Source organism: Oculina patagonica, chromosome 9 (genome assembly GCF_052425735.1).
Source record: "Oculina patagonica isolate OP01 chromosome 9, crgOcupat, whole genome shotgun sequence".
Lineage (NCBI taxonomy): Eukaryota > Metazoa > Cnidaria > Anthozoa > Scleractinia > Oculinidae > Oculina > Oculina patagonica.
Window position 1 is genome coordinate 9,045,785 of NC_135766.1, and position 25,549 is coordinate 9,071,333.

Here is a 25,549-nt window from a genome sequence, read left to right on the forward strand (position 1 = left end):
GCAGCTAAATAGGTTACCTTACCTCTACATCCTATTTAGAAGGAGTAGCATTGATTTTTTAGTCGGATATTGTGCTCGGAAGAGAAATTTAATGCTGGCCCGCTTAGCCGGGCTGGCCCGGTGAACGCGATTACATGGAAAATTTTCAGCCCGGCTAGCCGAGATCCCGGCATCGCGATACCGGGATCTCGGCTAGCCGGGCTGGCCCGGTTGTCATGTAATCGCAAAGTTGATTTTTGTTGCGTTTAACAGACGTGCCGAGATCTCGGCAAACCGAGCCAGCCCGGCTAGCCGGGCCAGCCCGGCTCATGTAATCAGGCCCTAAGATTTTATTCTTGACTATTATGTAACTCTTTCGAAGATATAAAATTTAATTGATGAGGAACTAGTACTGTTATTTTCCAGATATTTCGATCTTTTAATCGAGAAATGAATTATTTTTTGGTTCGTCATTCAAGCGTTTTGAGTTTAGTTTTGGAGTCGGGGAAATTTATTTCCCGTAGAGGGATGACTGTGGAACTTGAATAGGGCCGGCTACTTGCCAAACTTTGGCCGTCTACTTTCGTCTCACTTTACTCTAAACTTTGACAAAAAATAAATAAAATAATGGAAGGATGCCGCAAAAATACTGCAAGACATCCGTGTCTAATGTCTGAGTCGAATTGTAAACGTATTGCAAGAGTTTTTAATATGTTTACCTTAAAATAAAGGCGGTGAAATCTACATATTTTGATGAGAAATTCCGGAAGGGACATCTGTGTTCAAAAAAAACTTTTGCACAACTTAAAGTTCTGAAAAAAAGACAACATGTTTTGTAAAAATCACAGGCAAACATGATCGGAAAAACAAAACAGGTCAATGGGTTTTATTCACGAAAATACAACTTTTTTAAGAAAGAGTTTGTTTTCACCATTCATGAACATGGGAAACAAGACAGTGGAATCAAATTACATTTCACACGAAATTTGCATACATTTGAACTTGCAACAAAGAAGTATCTCTGCCGAGACATAATAGTGAAACCTTGCATTAATAATTATTGTATTCTGATCTGATTGTTATTTTTTATGCATTAACTGTTTGAAAGTGGTTCTCATTGATGAAAACAGATTAGTACGCGTACAAACGAAAAACCAAGAAAAAAGGATACTGAAAAGGTCAGGCAATGTATGCAAACATTGAATTGAAAGAAAAATGCCGAAAATAGCATTTTCAAGCATCAAAATTTCATTTTTTTTATTTGGGGGGGGGGGGGATGCCCTCAGACCCTCCTAGGCGACTCGCGCCTTTGGCGCTCGAAAAGTACCCTGCCGCCGACTTTTCAAAACCATGTTATTGAAAGCCCTGATTTGTGAAAGCTTTAACGCTTCTATATTTTTCCACATTATTCTTTTTTTTTGTTTTGACGTGAAATGAATTTCCTTTTTTATGCCATTCAACTGGTTTGAGCTGATTTTGTTGAAGATTTGTGACGCAATATAAATTTTCAAACCTAAGCTGGAGCTTGCCTAGGCGTGTGTGTTAAAAAGAAGATGACTTCTAGAGTTTACGGAAACTGCGTGACATATGCAGACCTCGGGCTATCGTTTAACGGTCACCCAAAACCTCCGCTTCGCTGACACCATCCCCTTCCCTCCCCCAAAACGCTGGTGATGGGGGGGGGGGGGTGGTAATTGGAGTAGCTAGAAAGCTCGATGGGATAGGGTGGAGTAAAAGACTGCAGGAGAGGGGAGGGAGTGGAAGGATGGGAGAAGAAAGTGAGGGACAGGTGGGGGTGAAAGGCTAAGGAGAGGGAAAGGGAGGGAGCTATGCTTGGTTATATCACGCAACCTTTGACTTCTGTTGTTTTCTCACAAGAACAAAACTTAAGGTGGGGTTCTTCCTGAATTTGAATGAAATTTTAAGAGATTTAAAGAAGGGATTGAAGAAAAAAATGGAAACACCACCAAACAGTTAACCCCCTCGCAAGAGCACTCCAGGTTGCCAGGAGACTGTTTGGTGTCCGTCCACCAATTTTTAACTTCAAATTCTAACTTGAAAATCACATTAAATCTCCAATATTTCTTGTTTGTCTAAATTTTACTAATCCTTTGAGAAAATTTATCGCCTCCCAGACATCCCCCCAAATCGCCCAAAAATTAACAAAATACTGCAAAACAAAGATATACGGGATAAGTAAAGCTTTTTTCGATTTCTTGAAACGCGGCTGAAATGGTTTTCAGTATTTTCCAGCCCTTATACTTTGGGTCAGTACTACTATTCTTCATCAATTGCTATTACAGTAATGGTATGAAACAAATACCTAATCATTGGTCAACAAGTTGTGATCATTTTCTTGACAATAGTAGTTACCTAATAAAGAGTTGTAGTACTGTTCCATCAAAGTGTAAGGGCTGAAAAATACCGAAATGCGTCATCCACCTAAAGCGTTGGAAAAATGGTCTTCAGGTAAAACCCCGCCTTTATTAAGTATTGCGAAAAGGCTGCACTTTGCTAAGTGTTAAAAATTTATATTTTGTAGTCGTCTAGTTCAATCGTTTATTTGTATTGTGCGAAATATATTTATAAATTGAGACCATTATGTCATTAAGTAATAATGCAATCTTGAAAACACACACTAATAGGGGTGGCGAATGGTACCCAGAAAATCCAGGGTCTCAGAAAATTCCGGTCAAATCTCGAAATCTCGGACGATTTTGTGATGAGTCTCGGAGTCTCGTTTTTTGGGGATTTTTTTGTGTCTCGGAGTCTCGAATTTTTGGCCGCAAGGTCTCGGAGTCTCGGATTCTATATTATTTCAGCCAGAATCTCGGACAAAACGAATCGTTGTTAACGAAAAGCTACGAGAGCTAACGAGGAAAGTCCGCTCATTCTCGTCGCCCAGAGGCCGCGATCCTTCTGGTCAGAAGGCATTCTCGTTCCCAGGCAATACCAATGAACTCTACATTAAGTTTCAGACGCCCGTATTGAAATCGCTTGAATACGATTTATATATGTGTACGATCGTGGTCTTTCGAGTATAATGGCGTGACCAGCCAGTATATTCAGTCAAAGATTACGTACACGGAATGTACGGATTACACCGATTACTCATGGTTCAGAATTGGAAACTTTATCCGTATCGCTACTCTAATTATAGCTAACCATATAACTTTAAATAAATAGGTTTTGTCTTACCCTGTTAATCCGATGTTTCGTGCTCTTCGAACTCTGTAGTACCTTGAGTGGTTAGTCTTGTGCTGTACTGCATTCAAGATTAAGACACCTTGCTCTCCTATGCCTTACTTACACTGGAGTATATATAAGTCACGGTAGCGGTGAACTCTCAAGGAAATTCAGCATAGGACAGGAACTGAGAAAGATGCGATGGACTGATATTCAATTCAGGGTGCAAGTAGCTGTAGCAGAATCTCTGACCCGTTTCATATAAAACTCTCCGTAACAATACTATAACAATTTCTTTGATATGAATATTTGGAAAATTTTTAAGAATGATCCAAAGCCTGAGATTTTGAACAGAGTATAAATTTTGTGTTAAAATTGCAAATACCATATAATTATATGTTTTAAAATGGACCGTATACATATAAAGCTCTTTGTTTCTCCAAACGAGAAAAATTGAAAATGAGAGTAAAAAACCGTTACTAGCCAAATGCTCCGATGCTTATGACAGTTCGATGAACGGACGATGCAATACGACGATATGCACAGTATACGACATAAACGGAGATGTAATATGCTAAACCAGTTTAAGAATGTACACAAGAGTATTTTCAGCCTAACAGCGGCGGAAAAACTTGAAATACACAGCCTGGGCCGGAAAAAATATTCAAATAGGAAAAAAAAACAAGAGTGTATGTGCAGCGTGAATCTAATATCATTACGGAATAAACGCTAATGAAAGCTGATAAACTCTCATAGGTTAATGCATCACATGAATGGGATACCGTTACACATGTTAGGTAAAATTCCTGGTTCTCTGGATTAGTCTTGGAATGTTTCCAGATTTAGCTATATTTCCAACGTGGTCGCAAAAACAATGAATTGCGCGCATATAAGAAACGTTGACCTATTTACAAATTGTTTAGCTAGAACACGCAAGTAAGCAGTTCCCAGGGGGGTACTCCGGCTTGTAAATGACGGGGATGATCGAATGGAGGCAAAATTCAGGACCCAAAAAAATCCCTAAGTCTTCCGACATTACCCAAAAAATCCCTGAACCAAAAATAACCCCCAAAAAAATCCCTTGTCAAATTACCCCTAAATTGCCACGAGGTGCAATAAAATAACACAAAGAACGCTCGTTTTGTTTATTCATGATACCATTAATACGCCAAGGCCGTGCCAAGGCACATTAGTTCGTTTTTAATACCCAAAAAAATCCCCTATCTAAATCAAGATACCCAAAAAAATACTTGCCAAATTTTCCAACCCAAAAAAATCCCAGAATCGAAAATTTCAAACCCAAAAAAATCCTTCGATCATCCCCGTCATTAACAAGTCGGTGTACCCCCCCTGGGAAGCAGTTATGCATAATCGATTGTTAAATATAAAGCTAGCCAAAGCTTTGGTAAAATTCAAGGGCAATGCCAAAACACGTGGAGACCATGCGATCATGTAACCACTTACTTAGACTGTCCACAGCCCTCTATTTTCGTGTTTCTCGATCGATGAGCGCGCAGTGAGAACGGCAAGAGAACTGGACGTTTTTTGCGTTGAAAAATCGAGAGGCTGTGGACAGTCTACCACTTACTCGTTATTCTTAAGCTTTATACTATCTCATACTACGCTACTTACGTTTTCTTTTTTGCCGATGCTTTTCCTTCTCCCCTTCTTCGTCCATATTTATCTATGAACCAGTTCTCAAACGTTGGAAAAAGCTGACCAAAACCTTCAAGATTCAAGGGATCAGATCGATCTGGCGACCTTCAAAAAGCTTTTACAAGAGACTGATACTTTCCGACCGGAATCGGGAAGATGTCGTGACGCAAAAGCTCGCAGAGTATGACAGAGCGTGTGACCTTGGATAGTTAAATGTGGGGTCGTGATAGGTCGTAACAAGGTTGCGAAGTTAATCCATAACTAGCAGCTGGCGTCTTACTGTGAGTACATTTCGCCAATTCTTTACGTCTCACTAAAAAAATACTAATCTCGGGCTAAATTTTTTACTGTACAGAGTCTCGGGCTCGGTTTTTTACTGCTCAGAGGCTCACAGTCTCGGGCTCGGATTTTCTTAAATCATTTAAGTCTCGGTCTCGGATTTTGAAACAAGGGTCTCGGCGTCTCGGCGAGTCTCGGATTTTACCATTCGCCACCCCTACTAATACAGACTACACATTAATACAGCTCATGCAGACTGTGACTTGCGCAAACCTCCGACTGAGTGTTACTTAAGTGACTGTTTTTCCAGTGATTGTTACTGTACTGTACCGTGCCTTTCAAGTCAAAGCAGATAGTCAATTATTAACCGCCCGATTTTAAGCTTCTCAAGCTTCTTGTTCCTCCATCGTTTAATACCAATAAAGGAAACTTACAGAGGGGCAGTGCCCTGGAACCTTTTACTGCGAGAGTGCCACGGAGCAATATCCCTTAGGAGTTTTATGAAAATGATCAACACGTCTAACATAATTAAAAATACCGATTTTAACAACCTCTAAACATTGTAAGAGGTCTAGGCGCTTTTTATCTTTTTATCGTTGTAACAATTTAGCAATTTAATTTGTTTTAGCGATTAGTTAAGCGTTTTTACCTTAATATAATTTAATGTCTTTATCTACTAGTATGAATGTTTTATTTACACACGACACCACAAGCTATGTAGCTTTTTTACCCCATCGTGTCTAAATAAAGGTTTTGATTGATTAATTGATTGACGTACATGAACAAAATGCAATATACGAGTTGTATTGAAGTATAATTAGGGATGTTTGGAATATAGAGGAGGGTATTTGTCAAGACCTTGTAGCTCTGTAAACACTAAAAGATTAGAATGATCATATTTCATTTACCTCAACTTTTCTTCTATAATATTGGTACTGAAATTGTCCATTAGTGAAAATTATCCGTTCATATTACATACATACCCCAAGGAATGTCAACGTATCCTCCAAAAACGTACTGGTCTTTTCTGATGATAGTTATCGTGTGATACTTTCCATCACATTTACTATGAAAGGTACTTGCCGCCCAGCCGTGTAAAGTGGCGCGGTAACACAGATTCCAACGTCGAAGTGAACCACCCACGGGTTCCAAAAATCGACTGAGAGGATGGACAAAAAATCCATTGCCTTGGAGAATGTTTGACTGTATCGTGATCCCTACCAAAAAAACTAACAAGCATTTTTTTTAAATTAGTAAATCTGGAAAAAGTATTGATGTGACACCTCTTCGACTTCCACACCCCCACCCTTTCAATTACTCCATGTAAAAGTACAGTGACAGGCCATACTGAATACGGAACAGAACCCCCCACATTTAATTAAAAATATTGTGTCGTCTTAAGTTGAATTAAAAAGCAAGAAGATGTTATGTAACTATTGCTTGAAACTGTAGCTCACATTATCTTCATTTGCCACAAAATACAGCTCGCGCTCGTGTTTGGTTCACGTCTGCCTTGTGTTTTTTTTCTTGGAAATTGTCAGTTTATACCGTTACCGTTGCCAAAAAGCCTCTTACCATTGCATGAAGGTTGAACTCCTGTCCAAGTACCACTCGACTTGCAGTGACGCTCTGATGATCCTTTTAGCCAGTAACCAGGATTACAAGTGAACGAAACGTGTTTTCCTTCCCAATACTGTTGTCCGTGAGTATGACCATTCCTCAGGCTTTCCATAGGAGGACAAGTTTTGTGACCTTTATTTAAAGACCATTTAAAGGAATTAGAGTCACAAAACAACAATCGAGCAAAATAAAGTCCGTTATCCTTCGTTATTTGTTTGTTTTGTTTTGTTCTTATTAAAGATGCCCGTGTTAAACAATTTAAAATAAAAACTAGCAATATAAGTATAGTACAACGTTTCGCTGTCTTCATGGCAGCATTTTCAAGTTCAGTGTCATTGTCAAGTGCGATGGCTATTTATGATAAGTATAATTTCCAGAGGTGAATTCAATTCTGATTGGTCGAGAAGCTCGGAGAATACAGTAGAGCAATTTTTTTTTAGAAACCCCCATGTAATAGTGACTTCTTTTGATTGACAGAAAAAATGATCTCAGAAAAGCAGAAAGTCGCATTATTTGTAAGTAACTGTTGTGACTTCTTGATTGTTTACTGCAAGCTTGCATTTGGTTGTTACTGCAATGAGGTGCAAGGTTACTGGGTGCCGTGAAGCGTGTCGCTTGCTTTAGAAGTACCTCAGGTCACCTGGTGACAATTTGTTTCAAAAATGAAGCAGTTGTTAACAAAGCTTAGCAACAAAACTCCTCCTGAGTTGTCAACAGAGGTGCCGCTTCCTTCAAGCAACCATTCCGGAGTTACACTGCAAGCAGTGTTTGAAATAATTGCATTTTTCTCGTTTTATGGTAACCTAGTGTTCTAGTGTGGTTCTGTTGTTAAAAAAACCTGGCATCCTTTTGCTTTTTTTGGCAGTTACTGGCATGTTGAATAAAGTTAAGCTGCACGAGCTAAAACCATCAATCATCAACCAGCAATGCGTAAGTTAACAGCTATAAATGTGATCTGTGTGATGCAGGTTATGTTGGCTACACACGCAGAAACACAACATGGCAGCCAACACCCTTGATCTGAAGCACTTTTCGATCTTGAAGAAATGTCAAAGCAAACTGGACTGCCTCATTTATGAGATGTATAATTATTAGAGAACTCAAACCGGATCTTAACACTCAATCTTACTCTATCCGTGCAACACTTTTCACATAGAGCAATGCGTTCCTAATTTTTCTGTACCTCTAATTACATTCAAAATATTTTACTACATTCTTCACGCTCTATTATAAAATCATATTCATAAATAGCCATCGCACTTGACATTGACACTCAAATGCTGTCATGAAGACAACGAAACGTTGTTTTACACTTATATCGCTAGTTTTTATTTTAAAATGTTTTGCCGTTGCCTTGTTTTTGTTTGTCTTTTTTTGTAACCGCGATGTTCTCAACTTGATTTTTGTTTATTGGTCAATCAAACAGGGCAGGGTTCCTTTCTAAGAAATGTCATTTTTGATGCGTTCTCACAACTTACTTGTTACAGACCTTTATTGATAGTAATGAAAAGTAAAGCGTAACGGCAGAGTGTTTAAGGGTATGCAATCATGACGCTTACATGAAGGCTGTATACCATTCCAGCTACCAGAAGGCAGACACATCCTAGTTGTCGGTCCAGTCAAGTGATATCCCGAATGACAAATAAACGACACAGTTTGACCTGTCCAATGTCGGGAGCCAAGTTTTTGTCCGTTTGATGGAGAACCAGGATCACCACAATTGACCAAAGCTTAAAAAAGAAATTGGAAACACTAAGAAGCAAACTATTATATAAAAAATATATATATATTTATAACGAGATCCTGTCAATATGCGTAGCAACAGGGCCTTACTTTCTTTGTTCTATCTTTATTCCATGTTACGACTACTTTAAAATAATTTTGCCTTAGTAGGGAAAGAAACCGATTTGTTAATCGAAATATATGCTTATATTGTCATATTTTTTGGCAGCAAAATTCTGGATAACTGGATATTACTGATTTACAAGACAGGTTTTGTTGATGTACATTTCGTAGAATAATATCTTACAATAGCTAAAAGTTGGTTTACAATAGGGACGGTCGCTTAGAGAAACTTTATGACAAAGAAATTTATTGCCTTTCATCACTGGGCAAAACAAACAAATTAGTGTTCACATACATATAGTTGAGTTAGCTTCCGCTGTCCCGTTTTTGTCATTATGAAATAGACAAGTGTAGGTCCCAGAGTCATTTGGCTCAAAGTGGTGAATGACAAATTCACTCTCTATTAAATCCTTCCCGTCATGGATTGCTGTAGAGTTTACACGTCGTCCATCCTTAAACCATGCGACTTTAGGTACCGGTGAGCCACGTGCAGAACAATTTAACTTCACAGAATCACCGACATTTGACACTTGAATTTCACTGGCAGGTCTTGAAACAATGCTGGGTTTCACTGAACGGAACAAATAAACATAACCATTAGAACTGTGCTTTCTTTCCCAGTCTTTCTTTCTATTTTTTTTTAATATAAATATTCTCAGCTTACCCGCATCTTTCACCACTACCCATGTCACTGCCACCACACTCCCCAGTTCATTAGCTCCTTGGCATAGATAAGCACCACCGTCATCCTCTGTCGTGTTTTTAATCGTAAGTTTGTTTCCATCAATGACATGTCTGTTGGCCGGAAGTTGTTTGAGAGATCTTGTCCACGTGATCACAGGGAAGGGATAGCCAAATATGTCGCATTTGAGATCTGTATCCCAGTTCTTGTAAGCGGTTACAGAACTTTTTGGTTTCGCGATAAAATTCGTTGGAACTGTAAATATATTAAACATATAGTAAGTAAAAATAAGAAGTAAAATAAGAAGTAAGCGTATACAACTATACCTTTTTTAAATTCCCTTTTTCCTGTTACTTGGCAACCTTCGTTTTACATTTTCTCTCGTTCTGCGCATTGTTGTTGATTGATTCATGTCCAGATTTTTTCTGATTTTGAGCTTCTATGTCACACGGACCAGAACACCTCACATAAGGTTTGAAATTTACAAAAAAGGAAATAAAAGAATATGAAGTAATTTATTTAGCCATTCCTTTAGGTCGGAACTGGTAACTGTCGCCTTACTTTAAATAACACCGTGCAATAATAATTATTAGTAGAAACTCAGCTGTGTTCTATTGGAAATCCGCGAATCTGATTGGTTCTCCCACTGATTTCTATTCGCCGATAGAAAACAGTCGCGCGCAAGAGTAGCTCTTTAAGCGGTACATTTTCTAGATTTTTGTCTTTAAAGTGCACAATATTGTAGGTTTTGGACTGCAATCCTTTAGAGTTTCTACTAAAACAATTAGACTACTCGCCCTCGTTTTCTATGAGCGATAGTCAACTCGGCTGCGCCTCGTTGACTATTTGCTCATAGAAAACTCGGGCTCGTAGTCTAATTGTTAATTATAAATCAGTGCCAGAATATTCAACCTATCAACAATCATGTTTAAATTCCAAAAAGGACAAGTTCTCCTAAACGCAAGTCTCAGTTAAAACCTTAAGTTCACAACTACTTCCCTTGCTCGAATTCAGATGTGGTGCTTAATTAGTAAAATTAATTTCGAAATTCGTAATAAATACCTTTAACAGTTAAATTGACTGACGATTGAACTCTGCCTAACAGATTTTGCGCCGTACAAGTGTAGATACCGCGGTCTTCAAACTGAATTTCCTTTATTTCCAAATTTCTCTCATTAAACTGTTTTCTTCCTTCTTCTATCACCTGTCCATCCTTATACCACGTGATCACTGGTGGTGGGAAGCCAGCTGCTTTACAAGGTAATGTGACGTTTTGCTTCTCTTTAACCGTCACGGAGGGATAAGGCTTTGCAACGAGGCGTGGCAATTCTGGAAAAGAAGGCTGGCTGTTGATACTCGATCGTGGTTATTTGTGTATTGAACTGCACAGGCCAATAAAATTGTGTTTATCATTATATGAATTCCCTTTTAACGCTCATTCAGACAATCATCTATCACACATCGTGTAACATGCTTCATTTACTGCGATAAAGTTTGGCCTAAATCAAATTGTCTTTGCGCATTAACTTATAAACAAGCAACGAGCAAGCAAGCAGATAGCTCGAATCAACGCTGTTCCTATGGAAGGAACAATTGATTAGCTTCACGTGTTTTTTTTAGAGAGAAAAACTAAGAAAAGAAACGTTTACTCTCAGCTTAGTTTTCTTTTAGCAAATCATTTAATTAGAGTGGATTATTGTTTCTCCTGTATATCACATTGAACTTTGTGCTGTTTGATTATGTACAATACATTGTTATTTTAGAGAGATTTTTGTGACTTCGACGCTATTCACACGATTCAAATCAGCTACGTTTGCCATTCGATAGATTAATTCTACTTTGGTTAAGTTCTGTCCATATCATTGATACTTAATTGTATACCTGTTATACCCTTATTGGTTTTCGGGGTTTCGAAGGTTGGCAGTTGTAAATATCATAGCACCTCTTAGCACCTCCTCGCCTCCGGCCTACATCTTAAAAAACCTACATACGATTGTGTAGTTTGTGTTTATTTTTTTCACTTTATAAAATGTCAAATGCAATCAATGGCTACCCATGTTTAAAACTGAAATATAAATGAACGAGGATAGTTATATCATGTGTTTCGCATTCACGAAGATATCTGTGAAACTTGAAGTCAAATCCCCTTTATCACAGCATGCCCATCATTACATTACATTACACAACCCTTTTTATTTTTCAACAGAAATAAAATCTTACCTAACTGACGTCCACTACTAGGGCTTGTTTCTAGTTGCGTTGATTTACCAGGTGGCCCTGCAGCCCCAGGGGGTCCTGGTAATCCTCTGCTGCCTCGCTTTCCTTGCGGGCCAGGAGAACCCCTTGTTCCCTTTTTTTTCCTTTTTTACCAGAAGGGCCCTGGGGACCAGTAGGTCCAGGTGAACCGGGTGGGCCTGGTGGGCCTTGAGGTCCTACACGACCAGATGAAATTAAACAAGTTCAGTAAGATGATGTCACAATAAGTTTAATGAGGTTTGGTCAATGTGAGGTCTGTTCATGTATTGTGAACTTTATTTGGTGACACTTCATAATAGAGTTTTGTGTGACTCATGTCACTTGGTAGAATCTGAAAGCGCCGTTTGAAAGCAATGTTTATAAATTCTTCAGGATCCCAAATACAAACGGAAGTGAAATTGTTCTCAATTCATTGCCGAATTTCTGATCTACGTTAACCCGGACCCCTTATAAAAAGAGTAACTAAAGGCTATGTGAGTTGCCATGGTGTTCATTTCCTTACACATAAGGCGTATACTCTAGTGCTTATCTCCAGCTACTGTCCATTAGATGACAAAATGATATGGCAACGAGAAACCTGAAAATAAACTGCTGGAAGATTACTATGTGTAAGGTCAACAACCCGTCCAGAGATGAAATAATATTGGCCATTTCATGTTACGGCACAGAGTTCAGCTGTATGTGGGTCATGTGACCTGTAATGAAGAAGTATTTAGCTACACATAAATCTTACCTTCCACGCAAACTACCTTTCCCTGACTTTTTTCCACTGTCACGTTCTGTCGATTGTAAATAAAATATTGTGATCAAGTTGGTTTGAAGCTACCACCTTTGCAGAACAGGCTTTTTGTGTAAGAGACCTTTATCTAGGTGCTGGGAATAAATGGGTGGTGGCATCCAAGTCGTAGTAAGTCGTTAAAATTTTAGCCAAAAAAAAAAAGGCAAAACATTCAGTGAACAACAGTTATTAAATGTGCAAGCCTCCATGCTAAAGTACTGCTGCACTACTGCTGATTCACTTCAGGAGATTACGCTGTTTGATCAAGTCTCCTGTGTCATTCAAAAAACAGATAAGTTGACAAGGTAAGAAGAAATTTGTGCTGGGGGTTAAAGCATTAAGGGGTGTTATAAGTCGAGCACAACATGATGTTATAAGCACAACATGATGTTATAAGCACAACAGGATGTTATAAGCACAACAGGATGTTATAAGCACAACAGGATGTTATAAGCACAACAGGATGTTATAAGCACAACAGGATGTTATAAGCACAACAGGATGTTATAAGCACAACATGATGTTATAAGCACAACAGGATGTTATAAGCACAACAGGATGTTATAAGCACAACAGGATGGAGGTTTCGAATAACCATATAAAATAGCTTCAACCTGATTAGAAATACTTACTAGTTCCGTTGTAGGTTAAGTAAATGAAGATATATTGAAACTACTGAGCCATATTTTTTCATACCAGTTATTTGCAGTGAGGGACGTTATGAGGAAGACAGAAGTTGTTCAGAAGAAAACTTCAATTGATTCCCATCGCACTCTCAGCAGATTGACAAATAATATATAGATTTAGGCAAGCCTAAAAGCGGAGCTCCCTGGTTATTTGCCCTTTAAACCTTTTAGACTGATTCATGTTATTTTCTTTATATACATATATAGTTGTATCCTTTTTAACCATGAACAACAGCACCATATAAGAGCAAAAAAATTGATCAATAAAAAAGGATTGTCAATTAGCAGTCTGTGCATTAAACCTCCTAAAGATAAACTAGTATAAACTTTCGAAGATGAACTAGAACAAAGAAAGCTTGCGTTGTTCTAGAAAATATTCATACCCCCACCATGACTGGTATGTTATGTATCAGTCAATTTTAAAACCGCCTATGCCCCACCCCCTGGGGGCATTTGACATTTTGAAAAGTTTGGTCATATTCCTCACTTTGTAGATGCCCCACCTGTTATAACCTGCGATCAGGCGTTATACCTGTTAAGGATTTCAAACAGGGTCAAATCCTCCCCCCCCCCCCCACACACACACACTTTCCAGATTTTACAAAAGATGAAAGAAAGAAAACGCCGATGTTGCTTTTGTTTTTTGTAGCTAAAGTGATAAACAAACATTAGGATAAAATCTCTTCTGACAAGGAATCCACACTTACATGTAACTTGTTCCTCCCCCGCTCCCTCTCTCCTCCCCCGCCCCCTCCCCCACCCCCTCACCCCAAATGGCAGCTTTTTTTTGATGGAAATGGTGGACCAATACGAAAAATAACAGCTTTCTGCTAGCAAACCGGAGTTAAACAAGCAAGCAAGCCCCAGGCAAAAATAGTGACATTTTGTCATAGTGCCAAATACAGTCTGTAGGGTCCCCCAAAAGGATTAAGCACCTTTTTCCCTTCATATCAGTTCTGTTAACTACATGTAAACTAAGCAAAAATTAATTTTGCACAAGCGGAAATACTGTTTGTTAGTCATAAACTCAGGTAATAGATTGTTTGGCAAAAATTTAACCATTCATTTGCCTGCATATCAAACCATGCAAGTGTAATATATTTAGACTACTGTTACATAACCGGAAGTTGTGTTAAGCTATTGCACCATATGTACCCAGGATGCTTAGCGAATAAAGTGTTGTGTTGTTCAGCCATATTGAAGCTGTGTTGTTTCCTTGTTTAGAAGCTATCTTTATTGATATGCTACAGCAAGCATGAGCAACAAATATAACATAATAATTAACTGTACTGAAACAGAAGACTTTTCAACAAATAACTGATCTGTGAGACACAACTGAGACACACCCACAAACCAAAATAGCTGTGTTCAATGTTTATCATTTAATGACTGAGTTTGGTTTCGGTGAAGTAAAAATTTGGCTGGCTACAAACATATGTTCAGGACCAAAAAATCCTTAATTCACAGTGAGTGTGACAGCATAATTTTTTCAACCTACTGAAGACATTAATAGTGCTTAATCAATAAGCTTAGGACCTGGCACATGCCGGAGCTTTGGTGAGTTTTTTAAGTTTTGGGGTGAATCAGCAGCTAAAATTAATGAGTTTTCCCTACAAAATAACTTGCTTTAAGACTCTTATCTTAATTGCTTTCTAACAGGTGCTGTTGAAAGCACTGTGATTAATTCCATGAAAGCATGCATATTCTGCCCAAAACTTTAATCAGGGGTGTAGCTAAGCTTTAAAAAACTCTACCCCGGCTCATCAACAAGCTCAGCTGGCTTTTCTGGCCTTAGCAGCTATCAAAGTTAACTCAGTAAGTCTTTCCTTCCATGTGGAATTTCAGCTGAATTTAAGTTCTATGTATACTTATACCTAGTACGACAACAAGATAAGATAGGGCTTGAGCTTAGTTATTAAAGTTAGGTATTAACAATCGGAATTCCAACAGGTCAATTTGCACTTCTCCCACAAAATCATTACAAGTAGTCCAGAAAATTTATCAGGTCAGGTTAAGCAGATCTTGTAGGCCCAGTTTTGTCCTCAATGGGGAGGGGTGGGGGTAAATGACGGGGATGATCGAATGGAGGCAAAACTCAGAACCCCCCAAAAAATCCCTAAGTCTTCTGACATTACCCAAAAAATCCCTGGACCAAATACAACCCCCCCCCCCTAAAAAAAAAACTCTTGTCAAATTACCCCTAATTTGCCAGGAGGGGCAATAACGCCCATTTTGTTTATTTGTCATACCATAAAATACGCTAAGGCCCATGGACAAAGGCACTTAAGTTCGTTTTTAATACCCCGAAAAATCCGGGATCCCCTATCTAAATACAGACACCCAAAAAAAATACTTGCCAAATTTTCCAACCCAAAAAAATCTCGGAATTGAAAATTTCAAACCCAAAAAATTCTTCGATCATCCCCGTCAGTAACCCTGGGCCTCAACCGTCCCCACCCCCTCTTTTCTTAAACAATGAAAACATTATATTTACTATGCTGTTACATGTTAATTGTGCATATGTAATTCCTCAAGAACCAGGATAATTTTTAGGGAAAAACAAATTTTCCAAGGGGTTAAAACAAATAAAATGACATATAATTAATTAGCGATAGATTGATATTTTTCTGTTCCTAAAATCAAAGGAACTATTTACATGTACCAAGATCTCAATGCAGTAATTCTGTGCAAACAAAAAGTCAAAGTCATGTTTTGGACTAGCAAATATCTTTTTTATTGTACTTGAATGGCAATAAAAGAAATTCAATTCACACAAAGTATATACGTATAGTACAAGTACAAGTCTTATAAAAGAAAAGTATTTTAAAATTTATAAATTGGCTGCCTTTTTGTTTACTGAGCTACTTGATAGATGAATTTGCTGTGTAATGACCTTTTTTGTTCACGGTGGAAGATAAGGAAAATTCTGATGCCCAAAAGATATTTAATTAGTTGCACTTGTAGAAATTAAGTAACTTTCAGCCCTGGAAGTTAGTGGGGAAAGGGGACTCCCATATCGAACAGGCAGAGATGCTCGTCAGAAAATTTGAATTAAACCGTCCCTTAAAGGGGACCAATCTGGGCATTGATTACACTTTTTGACCCCTAAAAGATACCATTTTGGTACATTTTAAAATTGATATTTTTCTATATTTTTTCTTGTGCAACCCTAAACGAGACCTTGAAGGCAAAAAATACCCTCCTTTTTCCCAGAACACACAAAGAGAGACCAAAATCTGAAATAATTTAAATCATGTATACCTCTAAGCAAAACAATAAAAACATCCCTGTCTCTTCCATTGGATTTCCCCCCCCCCAGGGCTTTCAGCCAATTTCTTCGTAAACAATTTTCATGATCAATTTTACTTATAAAGTCTATAGAAAGAGTAACAAAGTAAATCAGAATACATTAATAATATGTTCCAACGAAATATTGTACCCAGACGTGTGTTTTCAAAACCCCTAAGAACTGTTTAGAAAAAGACAGAGAACGACAAAGAGCAAAAAGAGTCGAAGAAAGAGAAACAAAGAGCAGCATGAAGCAGAGATGGAAAGGCGAAGGTAAAAAGCAAGGAACAAAAACGGAAGAGCAGCGTAAAGTCAAGCGAGAAAGACAACGGGAAAAATGAGGGAACAGTACCAAAGTGCATGACATGAAAAGGACACAAGTCAATCTAAAACAAAGTTGGGCACTCAAGCAAGAAGTAGCTCCTATGCATTTTAAAGCCTGTGTGATCAATCAACAAATAAGACAGTGAAATTATAAACAAAATCGCACTTGTGAGAAAATGCTTTAAGGGGAAATCCGCCAGGACTTCGAGTAGTTGTTGGACAAAATTATGTACCTTATTGCAAACTTTTTTGTTACTGCTTCAAATATCTTATCAAAAGAAATCTTTTCTAACAACACCAAACATCAAAAACAAATTTCGAAGTTCCGCTAAATTCCACTGAATCGCTTAAGACGAATTTACAAAACTGAATGGCTACACGTGAGATGTTGCCTATACCTTGTGGACTTTGAAATTCATTTTCTCAGACTCTGATAAGAAATTATTGTTGGTGTTATCACGGATAATTACTTACATCTTTACCTTTTATAAAGGGTAGGAAATAACGCAATAAGGAATAGGATATTTTAAATTATTCTGGTACTTGACTTTTGTCCAACTTTAATAAATATTAATTACTCGACTTCCTAGTGGATTCCATCTTAAACACTAAAATCAAGTCTTTTTTTTATAAATTATGGAATAATGAATGTTAGTAGTTTTTACTAACAAAATTACAATGTCACTTGAAACACTATCAATGACTTACCAAGTTGTCAGTAATTTTCCTTTAGGAATATTATTGCACCAAATTCACTCTCAGTTCTTCATGTGAAATTTCTATTCCTTTCACATTATTTGAAGTTGCTCCACCAGTGCATAGAACATACAATTGCCCAAACCATGATTTTCAGAAATTAAGAATCCTTTATGTGATGCAATCCTTTCCAAATCTTCAGGCCTCTGCGACTCGTCTGCACCATAATAGTACATTCCTAGCAAAAACGTGCAAAAATATGTCAATTATCATTATTATCTGGATGATGACAATAACTGATCAGAAATATTTATCTCTCAGTGTTGATACTTAGTGATTCACTGAAAGAGAGGGGCACACAGGTAATGAATAGGCTCAGCTAAAATGTATGACATAAATCAACAACTCTATTGCATTCAGAAAGAATCAAACTGTCGTCATTCTAAAGTTGTTCTGATAAAAGGACTCAGTCTGATATTTCCTTGTAATGTGTTAGGACTGCTAAAATTCAATGTCATTTATTAGATCGATAATTGATAATTAATTACTGTGTTGTCTGCTATTTAAGGATAAAATTTAAAATGGATGATATTGGATAACAACAAAGGCTTATGCATTCAATATTGTTTATCAATTATCAATATTGTTATTGAATGATTTGGATTGTCACCTCTTCAGTCGTATCGATTGCAATGCAATATCATGCATTTTGACCATTTTATAGATCGTTCATTGCCTTCAGTTTTCATCAAATGAAAACGGAATGTAAAAAGAAGCCCTGGTATCTTAGTCGTTTAACCGTGAATAAATAGAAGACAGTAGTAAATCACACAATGAAATACAGTAGTCCAAGAACTGCGTTAAACATTCAGGCAAACGTTAGCTATAAATGACATCAATTTGATTGCACAGTTTCGGAAAAGCGGTAATTCGAGATGATAAAAATATTTGCAAATCACAGCAGCATAAAACAGCACGAAATGTCTATAAATCAATCTACAGAATTTCTAAACTAATACTCAATTCAACAGTGCTGTCAGATCAGCTGTCAGTAAGGGCCGGTAGTATTTTGATTATCAATATCAACCGACTGATTGAGTTTAATAAGCTTATTCATTTTCGATAATTTGCAATACTGATTGATCATGAGCTGTCATGGCTTTCATCGATTGCTCATAGCCTTCGGTTTCGATTTATTCACAACGTAACACGCATAACTAAGAAAAGAATTATAATACAAAATAAACGTCAGGTTACTGTACCGTCAATTCCGGGAAAGTGCTAGACAAATTCCGAGAAACGTCAAAACTACAGCGCCAGCATAAACCAGATCAAAAGGTCCGAAAATCCATGGTGGGCAATTTATGCAGAATTTATTCTCTATTAGCGCAGCAGATTCTGTTTTTAGGCACACAGCTTTCTCTGGGATTTTTTAATTCCGTTGCTACATTTAAGATGGGCTCTTGTCCTTCCAAAAAGCGGAAGATTTACATTATCTGGCATCAGCAGCCATTTTGTCCGCATTAGTATTGTGAAATGATGCAACAAAACTCACTCTCTACTACTCCCTAAGTTTTGATAAGTTCACAACGCGCCGGGTATACCGGTATTACAGTAAATTCAAAATTTTTGATATAAAACAAACTGAGCTATCGGCTTTTATGCGAACCCGGAGAACGCATTAAACGAGAGAAAAAAAATCAAAAATTCGTGACAGCTAGTATGAAAGAAAACATATCGAACATACTGGAAAATGAAATGTTGTTTTTCAGTGTTTTTACTCCTTCTGACACTGAACCGGAATGCTTTTACTTTAGTAGCCCGGTTTTCATCGAGCATTTGCTTTCCAGTCTCGAAGACATTTTTATCATAGAATCAAACTCTCAGGCTCCTATTTATAAAACTGAATTTCAACGAATAGTAATATTTTTTTAGTGGCAAAACTAAGGAATAACATAAGCTTTAAGCAAGTACGGTATAAATGTAACACTGCAGTTTCGTACTCACCTTCACCAAAACACTGTTCGTTTTGTCTCCGTTGCCTTTCCTGTTGTTCTTCCCTACATCTTTGCCTTCTTTGCCGTCCTCTTTGTCGTTCTCTTTCTCGCTGTTCTTCGCTATTTCTTTCCCTGTTCTGTCGGCACCTTTCTTGCTCTTTTTTTCTTGTCGCTGTTCTTCGCTACGTTTTCGTCTGTTCTCTCTTGATATTTCTCGCTCTCTTTCCCGTCGCATGCAGTTCGCTTAAACCCTGTCTCCTCGAAGTTAAGTTTCCTCCACTCTCGTTTGTCGACATTGACATAACAAGAGACCGAAATAAATACGTTTTTCTCAAGTTCTAACCTTCAGACTCGCTGAATAGAATTTGACAATAGCCCGAGTCGTTTTGAAAAATTTCTTTGCCAAGAGAATTTAACGCTGAGATTTCGCGCCAAAAAAACGCGGGTTGCCACAGTAATTCATCCCCAGTCCTTTTCCGTGCGTACGGTCGGACGGTCACGTGACAACCAAAATTTTCCGGCTCGATGGTTTCCCAAAAATTCTAAGGTATGGGGCTACGCATGCGCGCGCCTTCGGCGCTTGCGAGCTCCGCTATCAGCCGTGTTGGCACAATACATAGCTAATACATTTATATTCTAATTATTACTTCCTGCATTTTAATTCTTCCCGAATAATGTAACATCGCACCAAACAAGGACATAATTACCAGCCAACTGACTAGTAAAATATATACCCTAAATATATTCACCGTACATGCCGTAATTCTGAATGAAGAAATGAAGAGACCTAACATTTCATCTAATCTAGATGAAAGGCTAATTCGGATGTTATTTTCTTCAATATTAAAACATTATTTTCTTGTCAAGGTAAAAACGAAGTAGTGCATTTCAGCTTGAAGCGCTCTGATCAATTTTGACTCCTTGCTAACAATGCATATTTTGACTGCTAGCGATTTGTTGTTGAATACGTGCACGACAGTGCAATAACAGCAACAAAAGCAAGGCAGTGTTGTTTCACTGAATCTAATAAACCTTCCTTAGAGTTTATTTTAATTGCAAGAAATAAAATCAACTCCGAGCAATATTTAGAAAGAAGATGAAGTTAAAATTGGTATTAAAAGCAAACCCTTTTCAATTTAATAGAGCAGACTCAGTGTTTGAAACACGGAAGTAATCACACATAATAATGACCAACTTACATTTCGATGCCCATTCCAGTTTAAACAGACGCTGCTGCATTTGCGGCACATGGATTGACTATCGGCAGCTCTTTTGACGACAGTCTTCTTCATTTCGGATCCACGCGAACTTGCAGATGTTGGTGTCACAACCTCGCGATTGTCATTCCCATATGGATAACTGTTTACAACCAGTAAATCCCGTTCAACTGATGTTAGACGCGAGTCTAATCGATGTAAAGAATAACAAGTGAACCCAAGAGAACTCAGTGTCAAAATTAAATTGAATGAAAGGCCAAAGAGGAGAACATTGGAGCTATTTTTGCTTTTGCTCTCCATGTTCGTCGGTCTGCCTGTAGCTTGCACAACTGGTGAATACTTGCCTTAACATATCTTATATATAATTTACGGGTTTTCGATTTCAGGCCATCGGGAATGTTGACCTCTCTATTTTTGTTGTCATTAATTTGTTTTCGCATTCTGCAGATCTTGGTAGAACATGTCATATATCGGTTACAGATTCCGCTGGTATTTCCGTTTTATTTTTGTACTAAAAAAAAACCGGGATCGGATTCTGTTTAATAAATATAACAATGGTGACCAGTTGCGTAATTTAATGAAGCTTTTTAGTTCTTCGCATTTTACCTACCTTTCTTTCGCTAAGTGAACAACGGTTTGTTCCTTTAGCTTTAGCTTTTTCACGACAGCCGATGACGAACTTAGGCCTCAAAAAAATTTTATGCAAATTAGGCTAAGGGTAGACTGAATCTACCCATGGCTTATTATTAACCGTAACTGAAGATCTTAGTTCGCGCCTTAGCATGACCGAGGTGTTTCTTTGGAATTTTCGGTAATTACTTTTTCGCACTACCTGGCGCTAAAAATACACGCGGAGAGAAACTCGAAACTTTAAAACTCGGCATTTTTGACACGCTAAAAATGTTTTCCAGACAAGAACACGCGTAGATTTCGCTTCGGCGTCACTCGCGTGGGACATTTAGTCAAATTTACGTGGCGTTCGCGCGAAACATTTCGCAACGCGTAACTCTTATCATGTCTTATTATCGATACTCATAACCGACCTAACTCAACCTCACTGAGATCCCACAACATCCCTTTTAACAATGACTCAGTTATTTAAATATTAAACTCAAGATCTTCGTATATTGGGGACCGAAAACAATGAAACTGCGGAAATTAAAATGAAATATTTAACAAGAAACTTTCATGAATTCGATAACGCGAACGTTCTAAACCATTCTAAAACAAATGGTTTTAAAAGTCACTCTTAACTACAAACTAATCGCAATTACAGTTTCCAGGACAAAATTATAATCATCTACATGATAGTCAGAAGACATTTTATCTTTTAATGTCTTTTAGTGAAATAAAACAAGGCAAAAGTTCCTTCAGCGTGGGGCGTTTCGCAGTGTCAATCCCACGAAGAATGTCGAAACAATTAACGAGAACGCAAGAAAATGCGGGAATAAAAATTGAATTATTTACATAAAGCTAACATGTTTTAAAATCCACTCTCATTTTAAACTACATACAAGCGGGAAGAGAGCACGAAGCGCAATAATAAACTTCCGAAACAATGTTTGTCTACATGACAGTCAAACTGACAGTTTAAAGAGCAACAGAGAGTTCCTTGAGCGTGGGGCGTTTCGTAGGCTCTTCGCAAATCGCGGATTTTGCGACTTTTATTGACTTTGCAGTCGCTGTTGGTAGCAAATCTAATACGGCCAAAACGATTTTGCCCATAGAGTAAATATCAGAATAAATACTTTGTCTATCGCTGCCGTTGACAATTTCCGGGGCAATGTGCGGGAACTTCTGGCGGTAGCCTTCTTGCTTTTCCGCTTTCATTAATAAAACGGGCTTCGGATCTGAGATAAATCGGGCCTTCCCGAAATCTATAATGACGGAATTCCACTGCTGGTCCCGGTACTCCAACACAACGTTGTTGCATTTTAAGTCATTATGCAGGATGCCGCATGAGTGGATGTGGTCCAAAGCGTCAACCAAATTCTTTAGAATAAATAACCAAGTAGGCTTGTCCAGTTTCTTCTTCTTTATTAACGATTGTAGGGTAAAGCTCTTCTGTTTTATTCCGTGAAACTTTGTGATCAGCCGGAACGGCTCGCTCTTTGTCACGATTCCAAACAATAGAGGGACGCCACGGTGATCTTCAAGATGGTTGATCATCTTGGCCTCGTGGCGCACTTCTCTTTTAAGGTAGTCGAGGCTACACTTCCCTTTCTTGTATTCTTTAACTGTCACAACCACATCTCTGTAATATGCCAGGTAGCAGTTTCCAAATGTGCCAGAGCCCAAGAACTTTTCCGATTTTACCAATAACGAGGGATCGATTTCCTTGACATGCCGCTGAAGCACAACTCGCGGTTTGGGTGGCTCTTGGTTTGTTAGGGCTGTTTTACCCGATGACTCGGCGGCCTGATTACTTTCTTTAGCGCAATGCAGTCCCGTGATGGCTTCTTTCTTTACGTTTTTCATTGCTTTATCATTCGCTTTCTTGTTCCTCCACCTCTTTCGGGTCTCCTTTCGTATCTGCTTTATCCGGTCCTTATCTTTTACGTTCTTACGTTTGTTTCTAGCCATCCAAAGGAATGACAATTTAGAAAAGTAAAAAAGTAGCTAAAATTAAGTATTTTAAATTCGGTGCTTGTAAAAAGCGCAGTCTCTCAGGAATGTGAAGAAAAAGTATGAACGAAAAGCCAGTCGATCGCGTAGCATGGATGCAAAATTTACCGGAAGATCTTCCCATTATTCACACATTTTTTAGTTTACTGATTGGTCGCTCAATAAAAAGGGCTTATTGTTCCATAGCAATAGTGGTTTGTACAAAAGGCAGTTCAAGTGCGTCTTTCATTCATGCAGATCGAAAACATGGCAACTTTCATGGCGGTATTCAAAACACACTGCGATTTATGTCCGTGCATGTTTAACACAACAACTGCACTTCTGAGGCACAGAGAGTCCAAACATCACATTATTACAGAGTCTGCGACTTCCTTCCCGTTCTACAATGGACAAGAGCTCGTACAGATTCCCAAACAAAGAGGACGAAGGTCTTCAAGTTACAAACAATGGTTAAGTGGCATCGTGGATAGCATTAATTCCTGTCTCCATCCAAAAGCCGCAGGTAAGTAATTTACGTAATTTTTCACGTTCGAACAGCTGTAAAGTACCGAATGTGCTCATGTATGTGCAATCAAAGTGCGTATTTGTTTTGTGGTCTATTGTTTACTGGAAATGATTCCCGGTAATAGGATAACAACATGCCTGAAAGTAGATCGATCAAACAATTTTAAATTCTTGTAAAATAACGAGGACTATACTGTTTGGTTTGTTTTCAGGGAAATGGTGTCGTGTTGAAAGACACTACGTACCCGAAGACTATGTCCAAGTTTTGCTGGCGGACATGCCGAATGCTTTCATTAACAGAGCAAGGGAAAAGAGGCACTTACGCCCACCCACCCCCCCAACCCCCCCCCCCCCCCCCTGTATAGAGAGAAAAGTCCAACGTTTTTCACTACAGAGACCATTACCTGAACGACGTTATTTCTGCCCTAGGCAAACAAAGTACCGTACCGTTAACGATAAAGAAAAGTTATCTTGGAGACAAAGAGATAGCTCCGCGAAATGAACCGCAAAATGCTCGTCAAGCTTTAGAGCTAGCCAAAGAGAAAGCACGAAACAGGACAGAAACTGCAACAATGCAAATCGAAATGGTTGTTGGGCTTGGCAAAGGAAGGGCAAGCAGAGAGTTCGAAGTTATCTGGTGGCCTGATCTTTTCTCGAGTGCTAGCCACGGAAAGCTCACTCTGACATTTTATGTTTCTAAGGTGTTGCTTTGATTAATCTACGACAGAACACTTATATACAGTTTTATCGAATAAACATTGTATCTGTGTTATCTGCCAGGCTCACTGTCCAAGCAATTTAAATGCCACCAAGAGGAAACTTAAAATTATTGACAATTGTTAATTGGCTTGCCTTTAGGTATCAAAAGTGTGAATGCACTAGCAACCATAAAAATACCAGAACTAATATCTGATGATTTTTTTTTAAAAAAGTTAAGTTTAAAAACAGTCCATGATACCAAAGAGAGACCAGCTTATAAGTACAGAAAATGTTATTTTTTTTTACAATATTATGTTCTGCTTCAGACAGCAACAGACTGACTACCTTAGAGAGACAGGTCTAATTAGTATACTGAAAAAATGATTTGTTGTAAATTATGCCCTGCCTTCAGATAACAACAGACTGACTAGCCAAGAGAGCCAGGACTAATAAGTACACTAAAAAAATGATTTGTTAAAAATTATGTCCTGCCTTCAGATAACAACAGCCTACAACAGACTGACTACCCAAGAGAGACAGGACTAATTAGTACACTGAAAAATGATTTGTTATAAATTATGCCCTGCCTTCAGATAACAACAGCCTACAACAGACTGACTACCCAAGAGAGACAGGACTAATTAGTAGAATGAAAAAAAAAAAATGATTTGTTATAAATTATTAAGCTGCGACTTGGGATAACAAGAAGGACAGAAAAGCTTTGAAATAATGTAATAATACAAGAAATGTTATTGTCTTGAATAGCAACAATGAAAATGAGAGGAAATCTTTTTTTTGCTGTTGGTGGTGATGTCTTTCTAATACTTACTTCAGGACTGTATGCCATGAAGCTAAAGTAGCTGCATAAAATTCATGATGCAAATGTGTTAAAAAGGAAACAAAATACTTGTTTTGTGCTTGTGTATATGTATATTCTAGCGATGCTTACTTGCTACTGAGCTCTTGACTAACAAGCCAAATGTGCTTGTAATGGTTGCATCTCTTAGGCTACTCTTCGTGTAGTGAAAAAGTTACTCCACCCGCACAGCCCAGCTTCTCCTGTAGATTTTAATTTGCTCTTAGTAGTGAGCATTGTTATTATAAAGGCAGGGTTCAAAATAACAGCGTCCGGTCAAAACAACAATTTGTCCGGACAAAGTTTCCATTTGTCAGTCATTTTAAACGGCAAACATGTGAAGAAATATTATTTTTTTTGCTTTCTGTAAAACATT

At 38.1% G+C, this 25,549-nt stretch overlaps 4 protein-coding genes and 1 pseudogene across 4 annotated transcripts in view; 1 reads left to right on the top strand and 4 right to left on the bottom strand.

Moving 5' to 3' along the window:
• The window catches only part of LOC144665657 (CUB and sushi domain-containing protein 3-like), a 546,049-nt gene that overhangs the window by 34,088 nt on the left and 486,412 nt on the right, over positions 1-25,549 (bottom strand). Inside the window, exons 19-21 of the mRNA XM_078526929.1 lie at positions 8,280-8,450; positions 6,676-6,852; positions 6,084-6,317 (exon numbers count right to left, since the gene is read on the bottom strand). Coding sequence (XP_078383055.1) covers positions 6,084-6,317; positions 6,676-6,852; positions 8,280-8,450 — 582 coding nt within the window. The remainder of the gene's footprint in view (positions 1-6,083; positions 6,318-6,675; positions 6,853-8,279; positions 8,451-25,549) is intronic.
• On the bottom strand, positions 10,441-20,803 carry LOC144665794 (uncharacterized). The gene is made up of 4 exons (XM_078527091.1): positions 20,472-20,803; positions 12,237-12,282; positions 11,468-11,679; positions 10,441-10,576 (listed from the first exon to the last, which is right to left on the bottom strand). The coding sequence occupies exons 1-3, from the start codon at positions 20,787-20,789 to the stop codon at positions 11,498-11,500; spliced, it is 546 nt and encodes a 181-aa protein (XP_078383217.1). The 5' UTR covers positions 20,790-20,803; the 3' UTR covers positions 10,441-10,576; positions 11,468-11,497.
• Positions 17,328-19,864, bottom strand: LOC144665811 (uncharacterized). Its single transcript, XM_078527111.1, has 2 exons — positions 19,283-19,864; positions 17,328-17,513 (listed from the first exon to the last, which is right to left on the bottom strand). Exons 1-2 carry the CDS (start codon positions 19,505-19,507, stop codon positions 17,436-17,438), a joined length of 303 nt encoding a protein of 100 aa, XP_078383237.1. The 5' UTR covers positions 19,508-19,864; the 3' UTR covers positions 17,328-17,435.
• On the bottom strand, positions 21,873-23,072 carry LOC144666567 (uncharacterized). The gene has a single exon (XM_078527980.1). It carries the CDS (start codon positions 23,070-23,072, stop codon positions 22,080-22,082), a length of 993 nt encoding a protein of 330 aa, XP_078384106.1. The 3' UTR covers positions 21,873-22,079.
• Positions 23,361-24,331, top strand: LOC144666568 (uncharacterized; annotated as a pseudogene).

Bases quoted from the DNA above. Each gene is read 5' to 3' on its own strand.
- LOC144666567 (XM_078527980.1), bottom strand. From the start codon at position 23,072: ATGGCTAGAAACAAACGTAAGAACGTAAAAGATAAGGACCGGATAAAG.
- LOC144665811 (XM_078527111.1), bottom strand. From the start codon at position 19,507: ATGCGACGGGAAAGAGAGCGAGAAATATCAAGAGAGAACAGACGAAAA. The intron at 17,514-19,282 runs GTGAGTACGAAA...CGTTTTTGCTAG, and splicing joins CGAACAGTGTTTTGGTGAAG to GAATGTACTATTATGGTGCA.
- LOC144665794 (XM_078527091.1), bottom strand. From the start codon at position 20,789: ATGGAGAGCAAAAGCAAAAATAGCTCCAATGTTCTCCTCTTTGGCCTT. The intron at 12,283-20,471 runs GTAAGTTGGTCA...TACAATCGACAG, and splicing joins ACTGGAATGGGCATCGAAAT to AACGTGACAGTGGAAAAAAG. The intron at 11,680-12,236 runs GTAAGATTTATG...CTGGTCGTGTAG, and splicing joins AAAGGTAGTTTGCGTGGAAG to GACCTCAAGGCCCACCAGGC.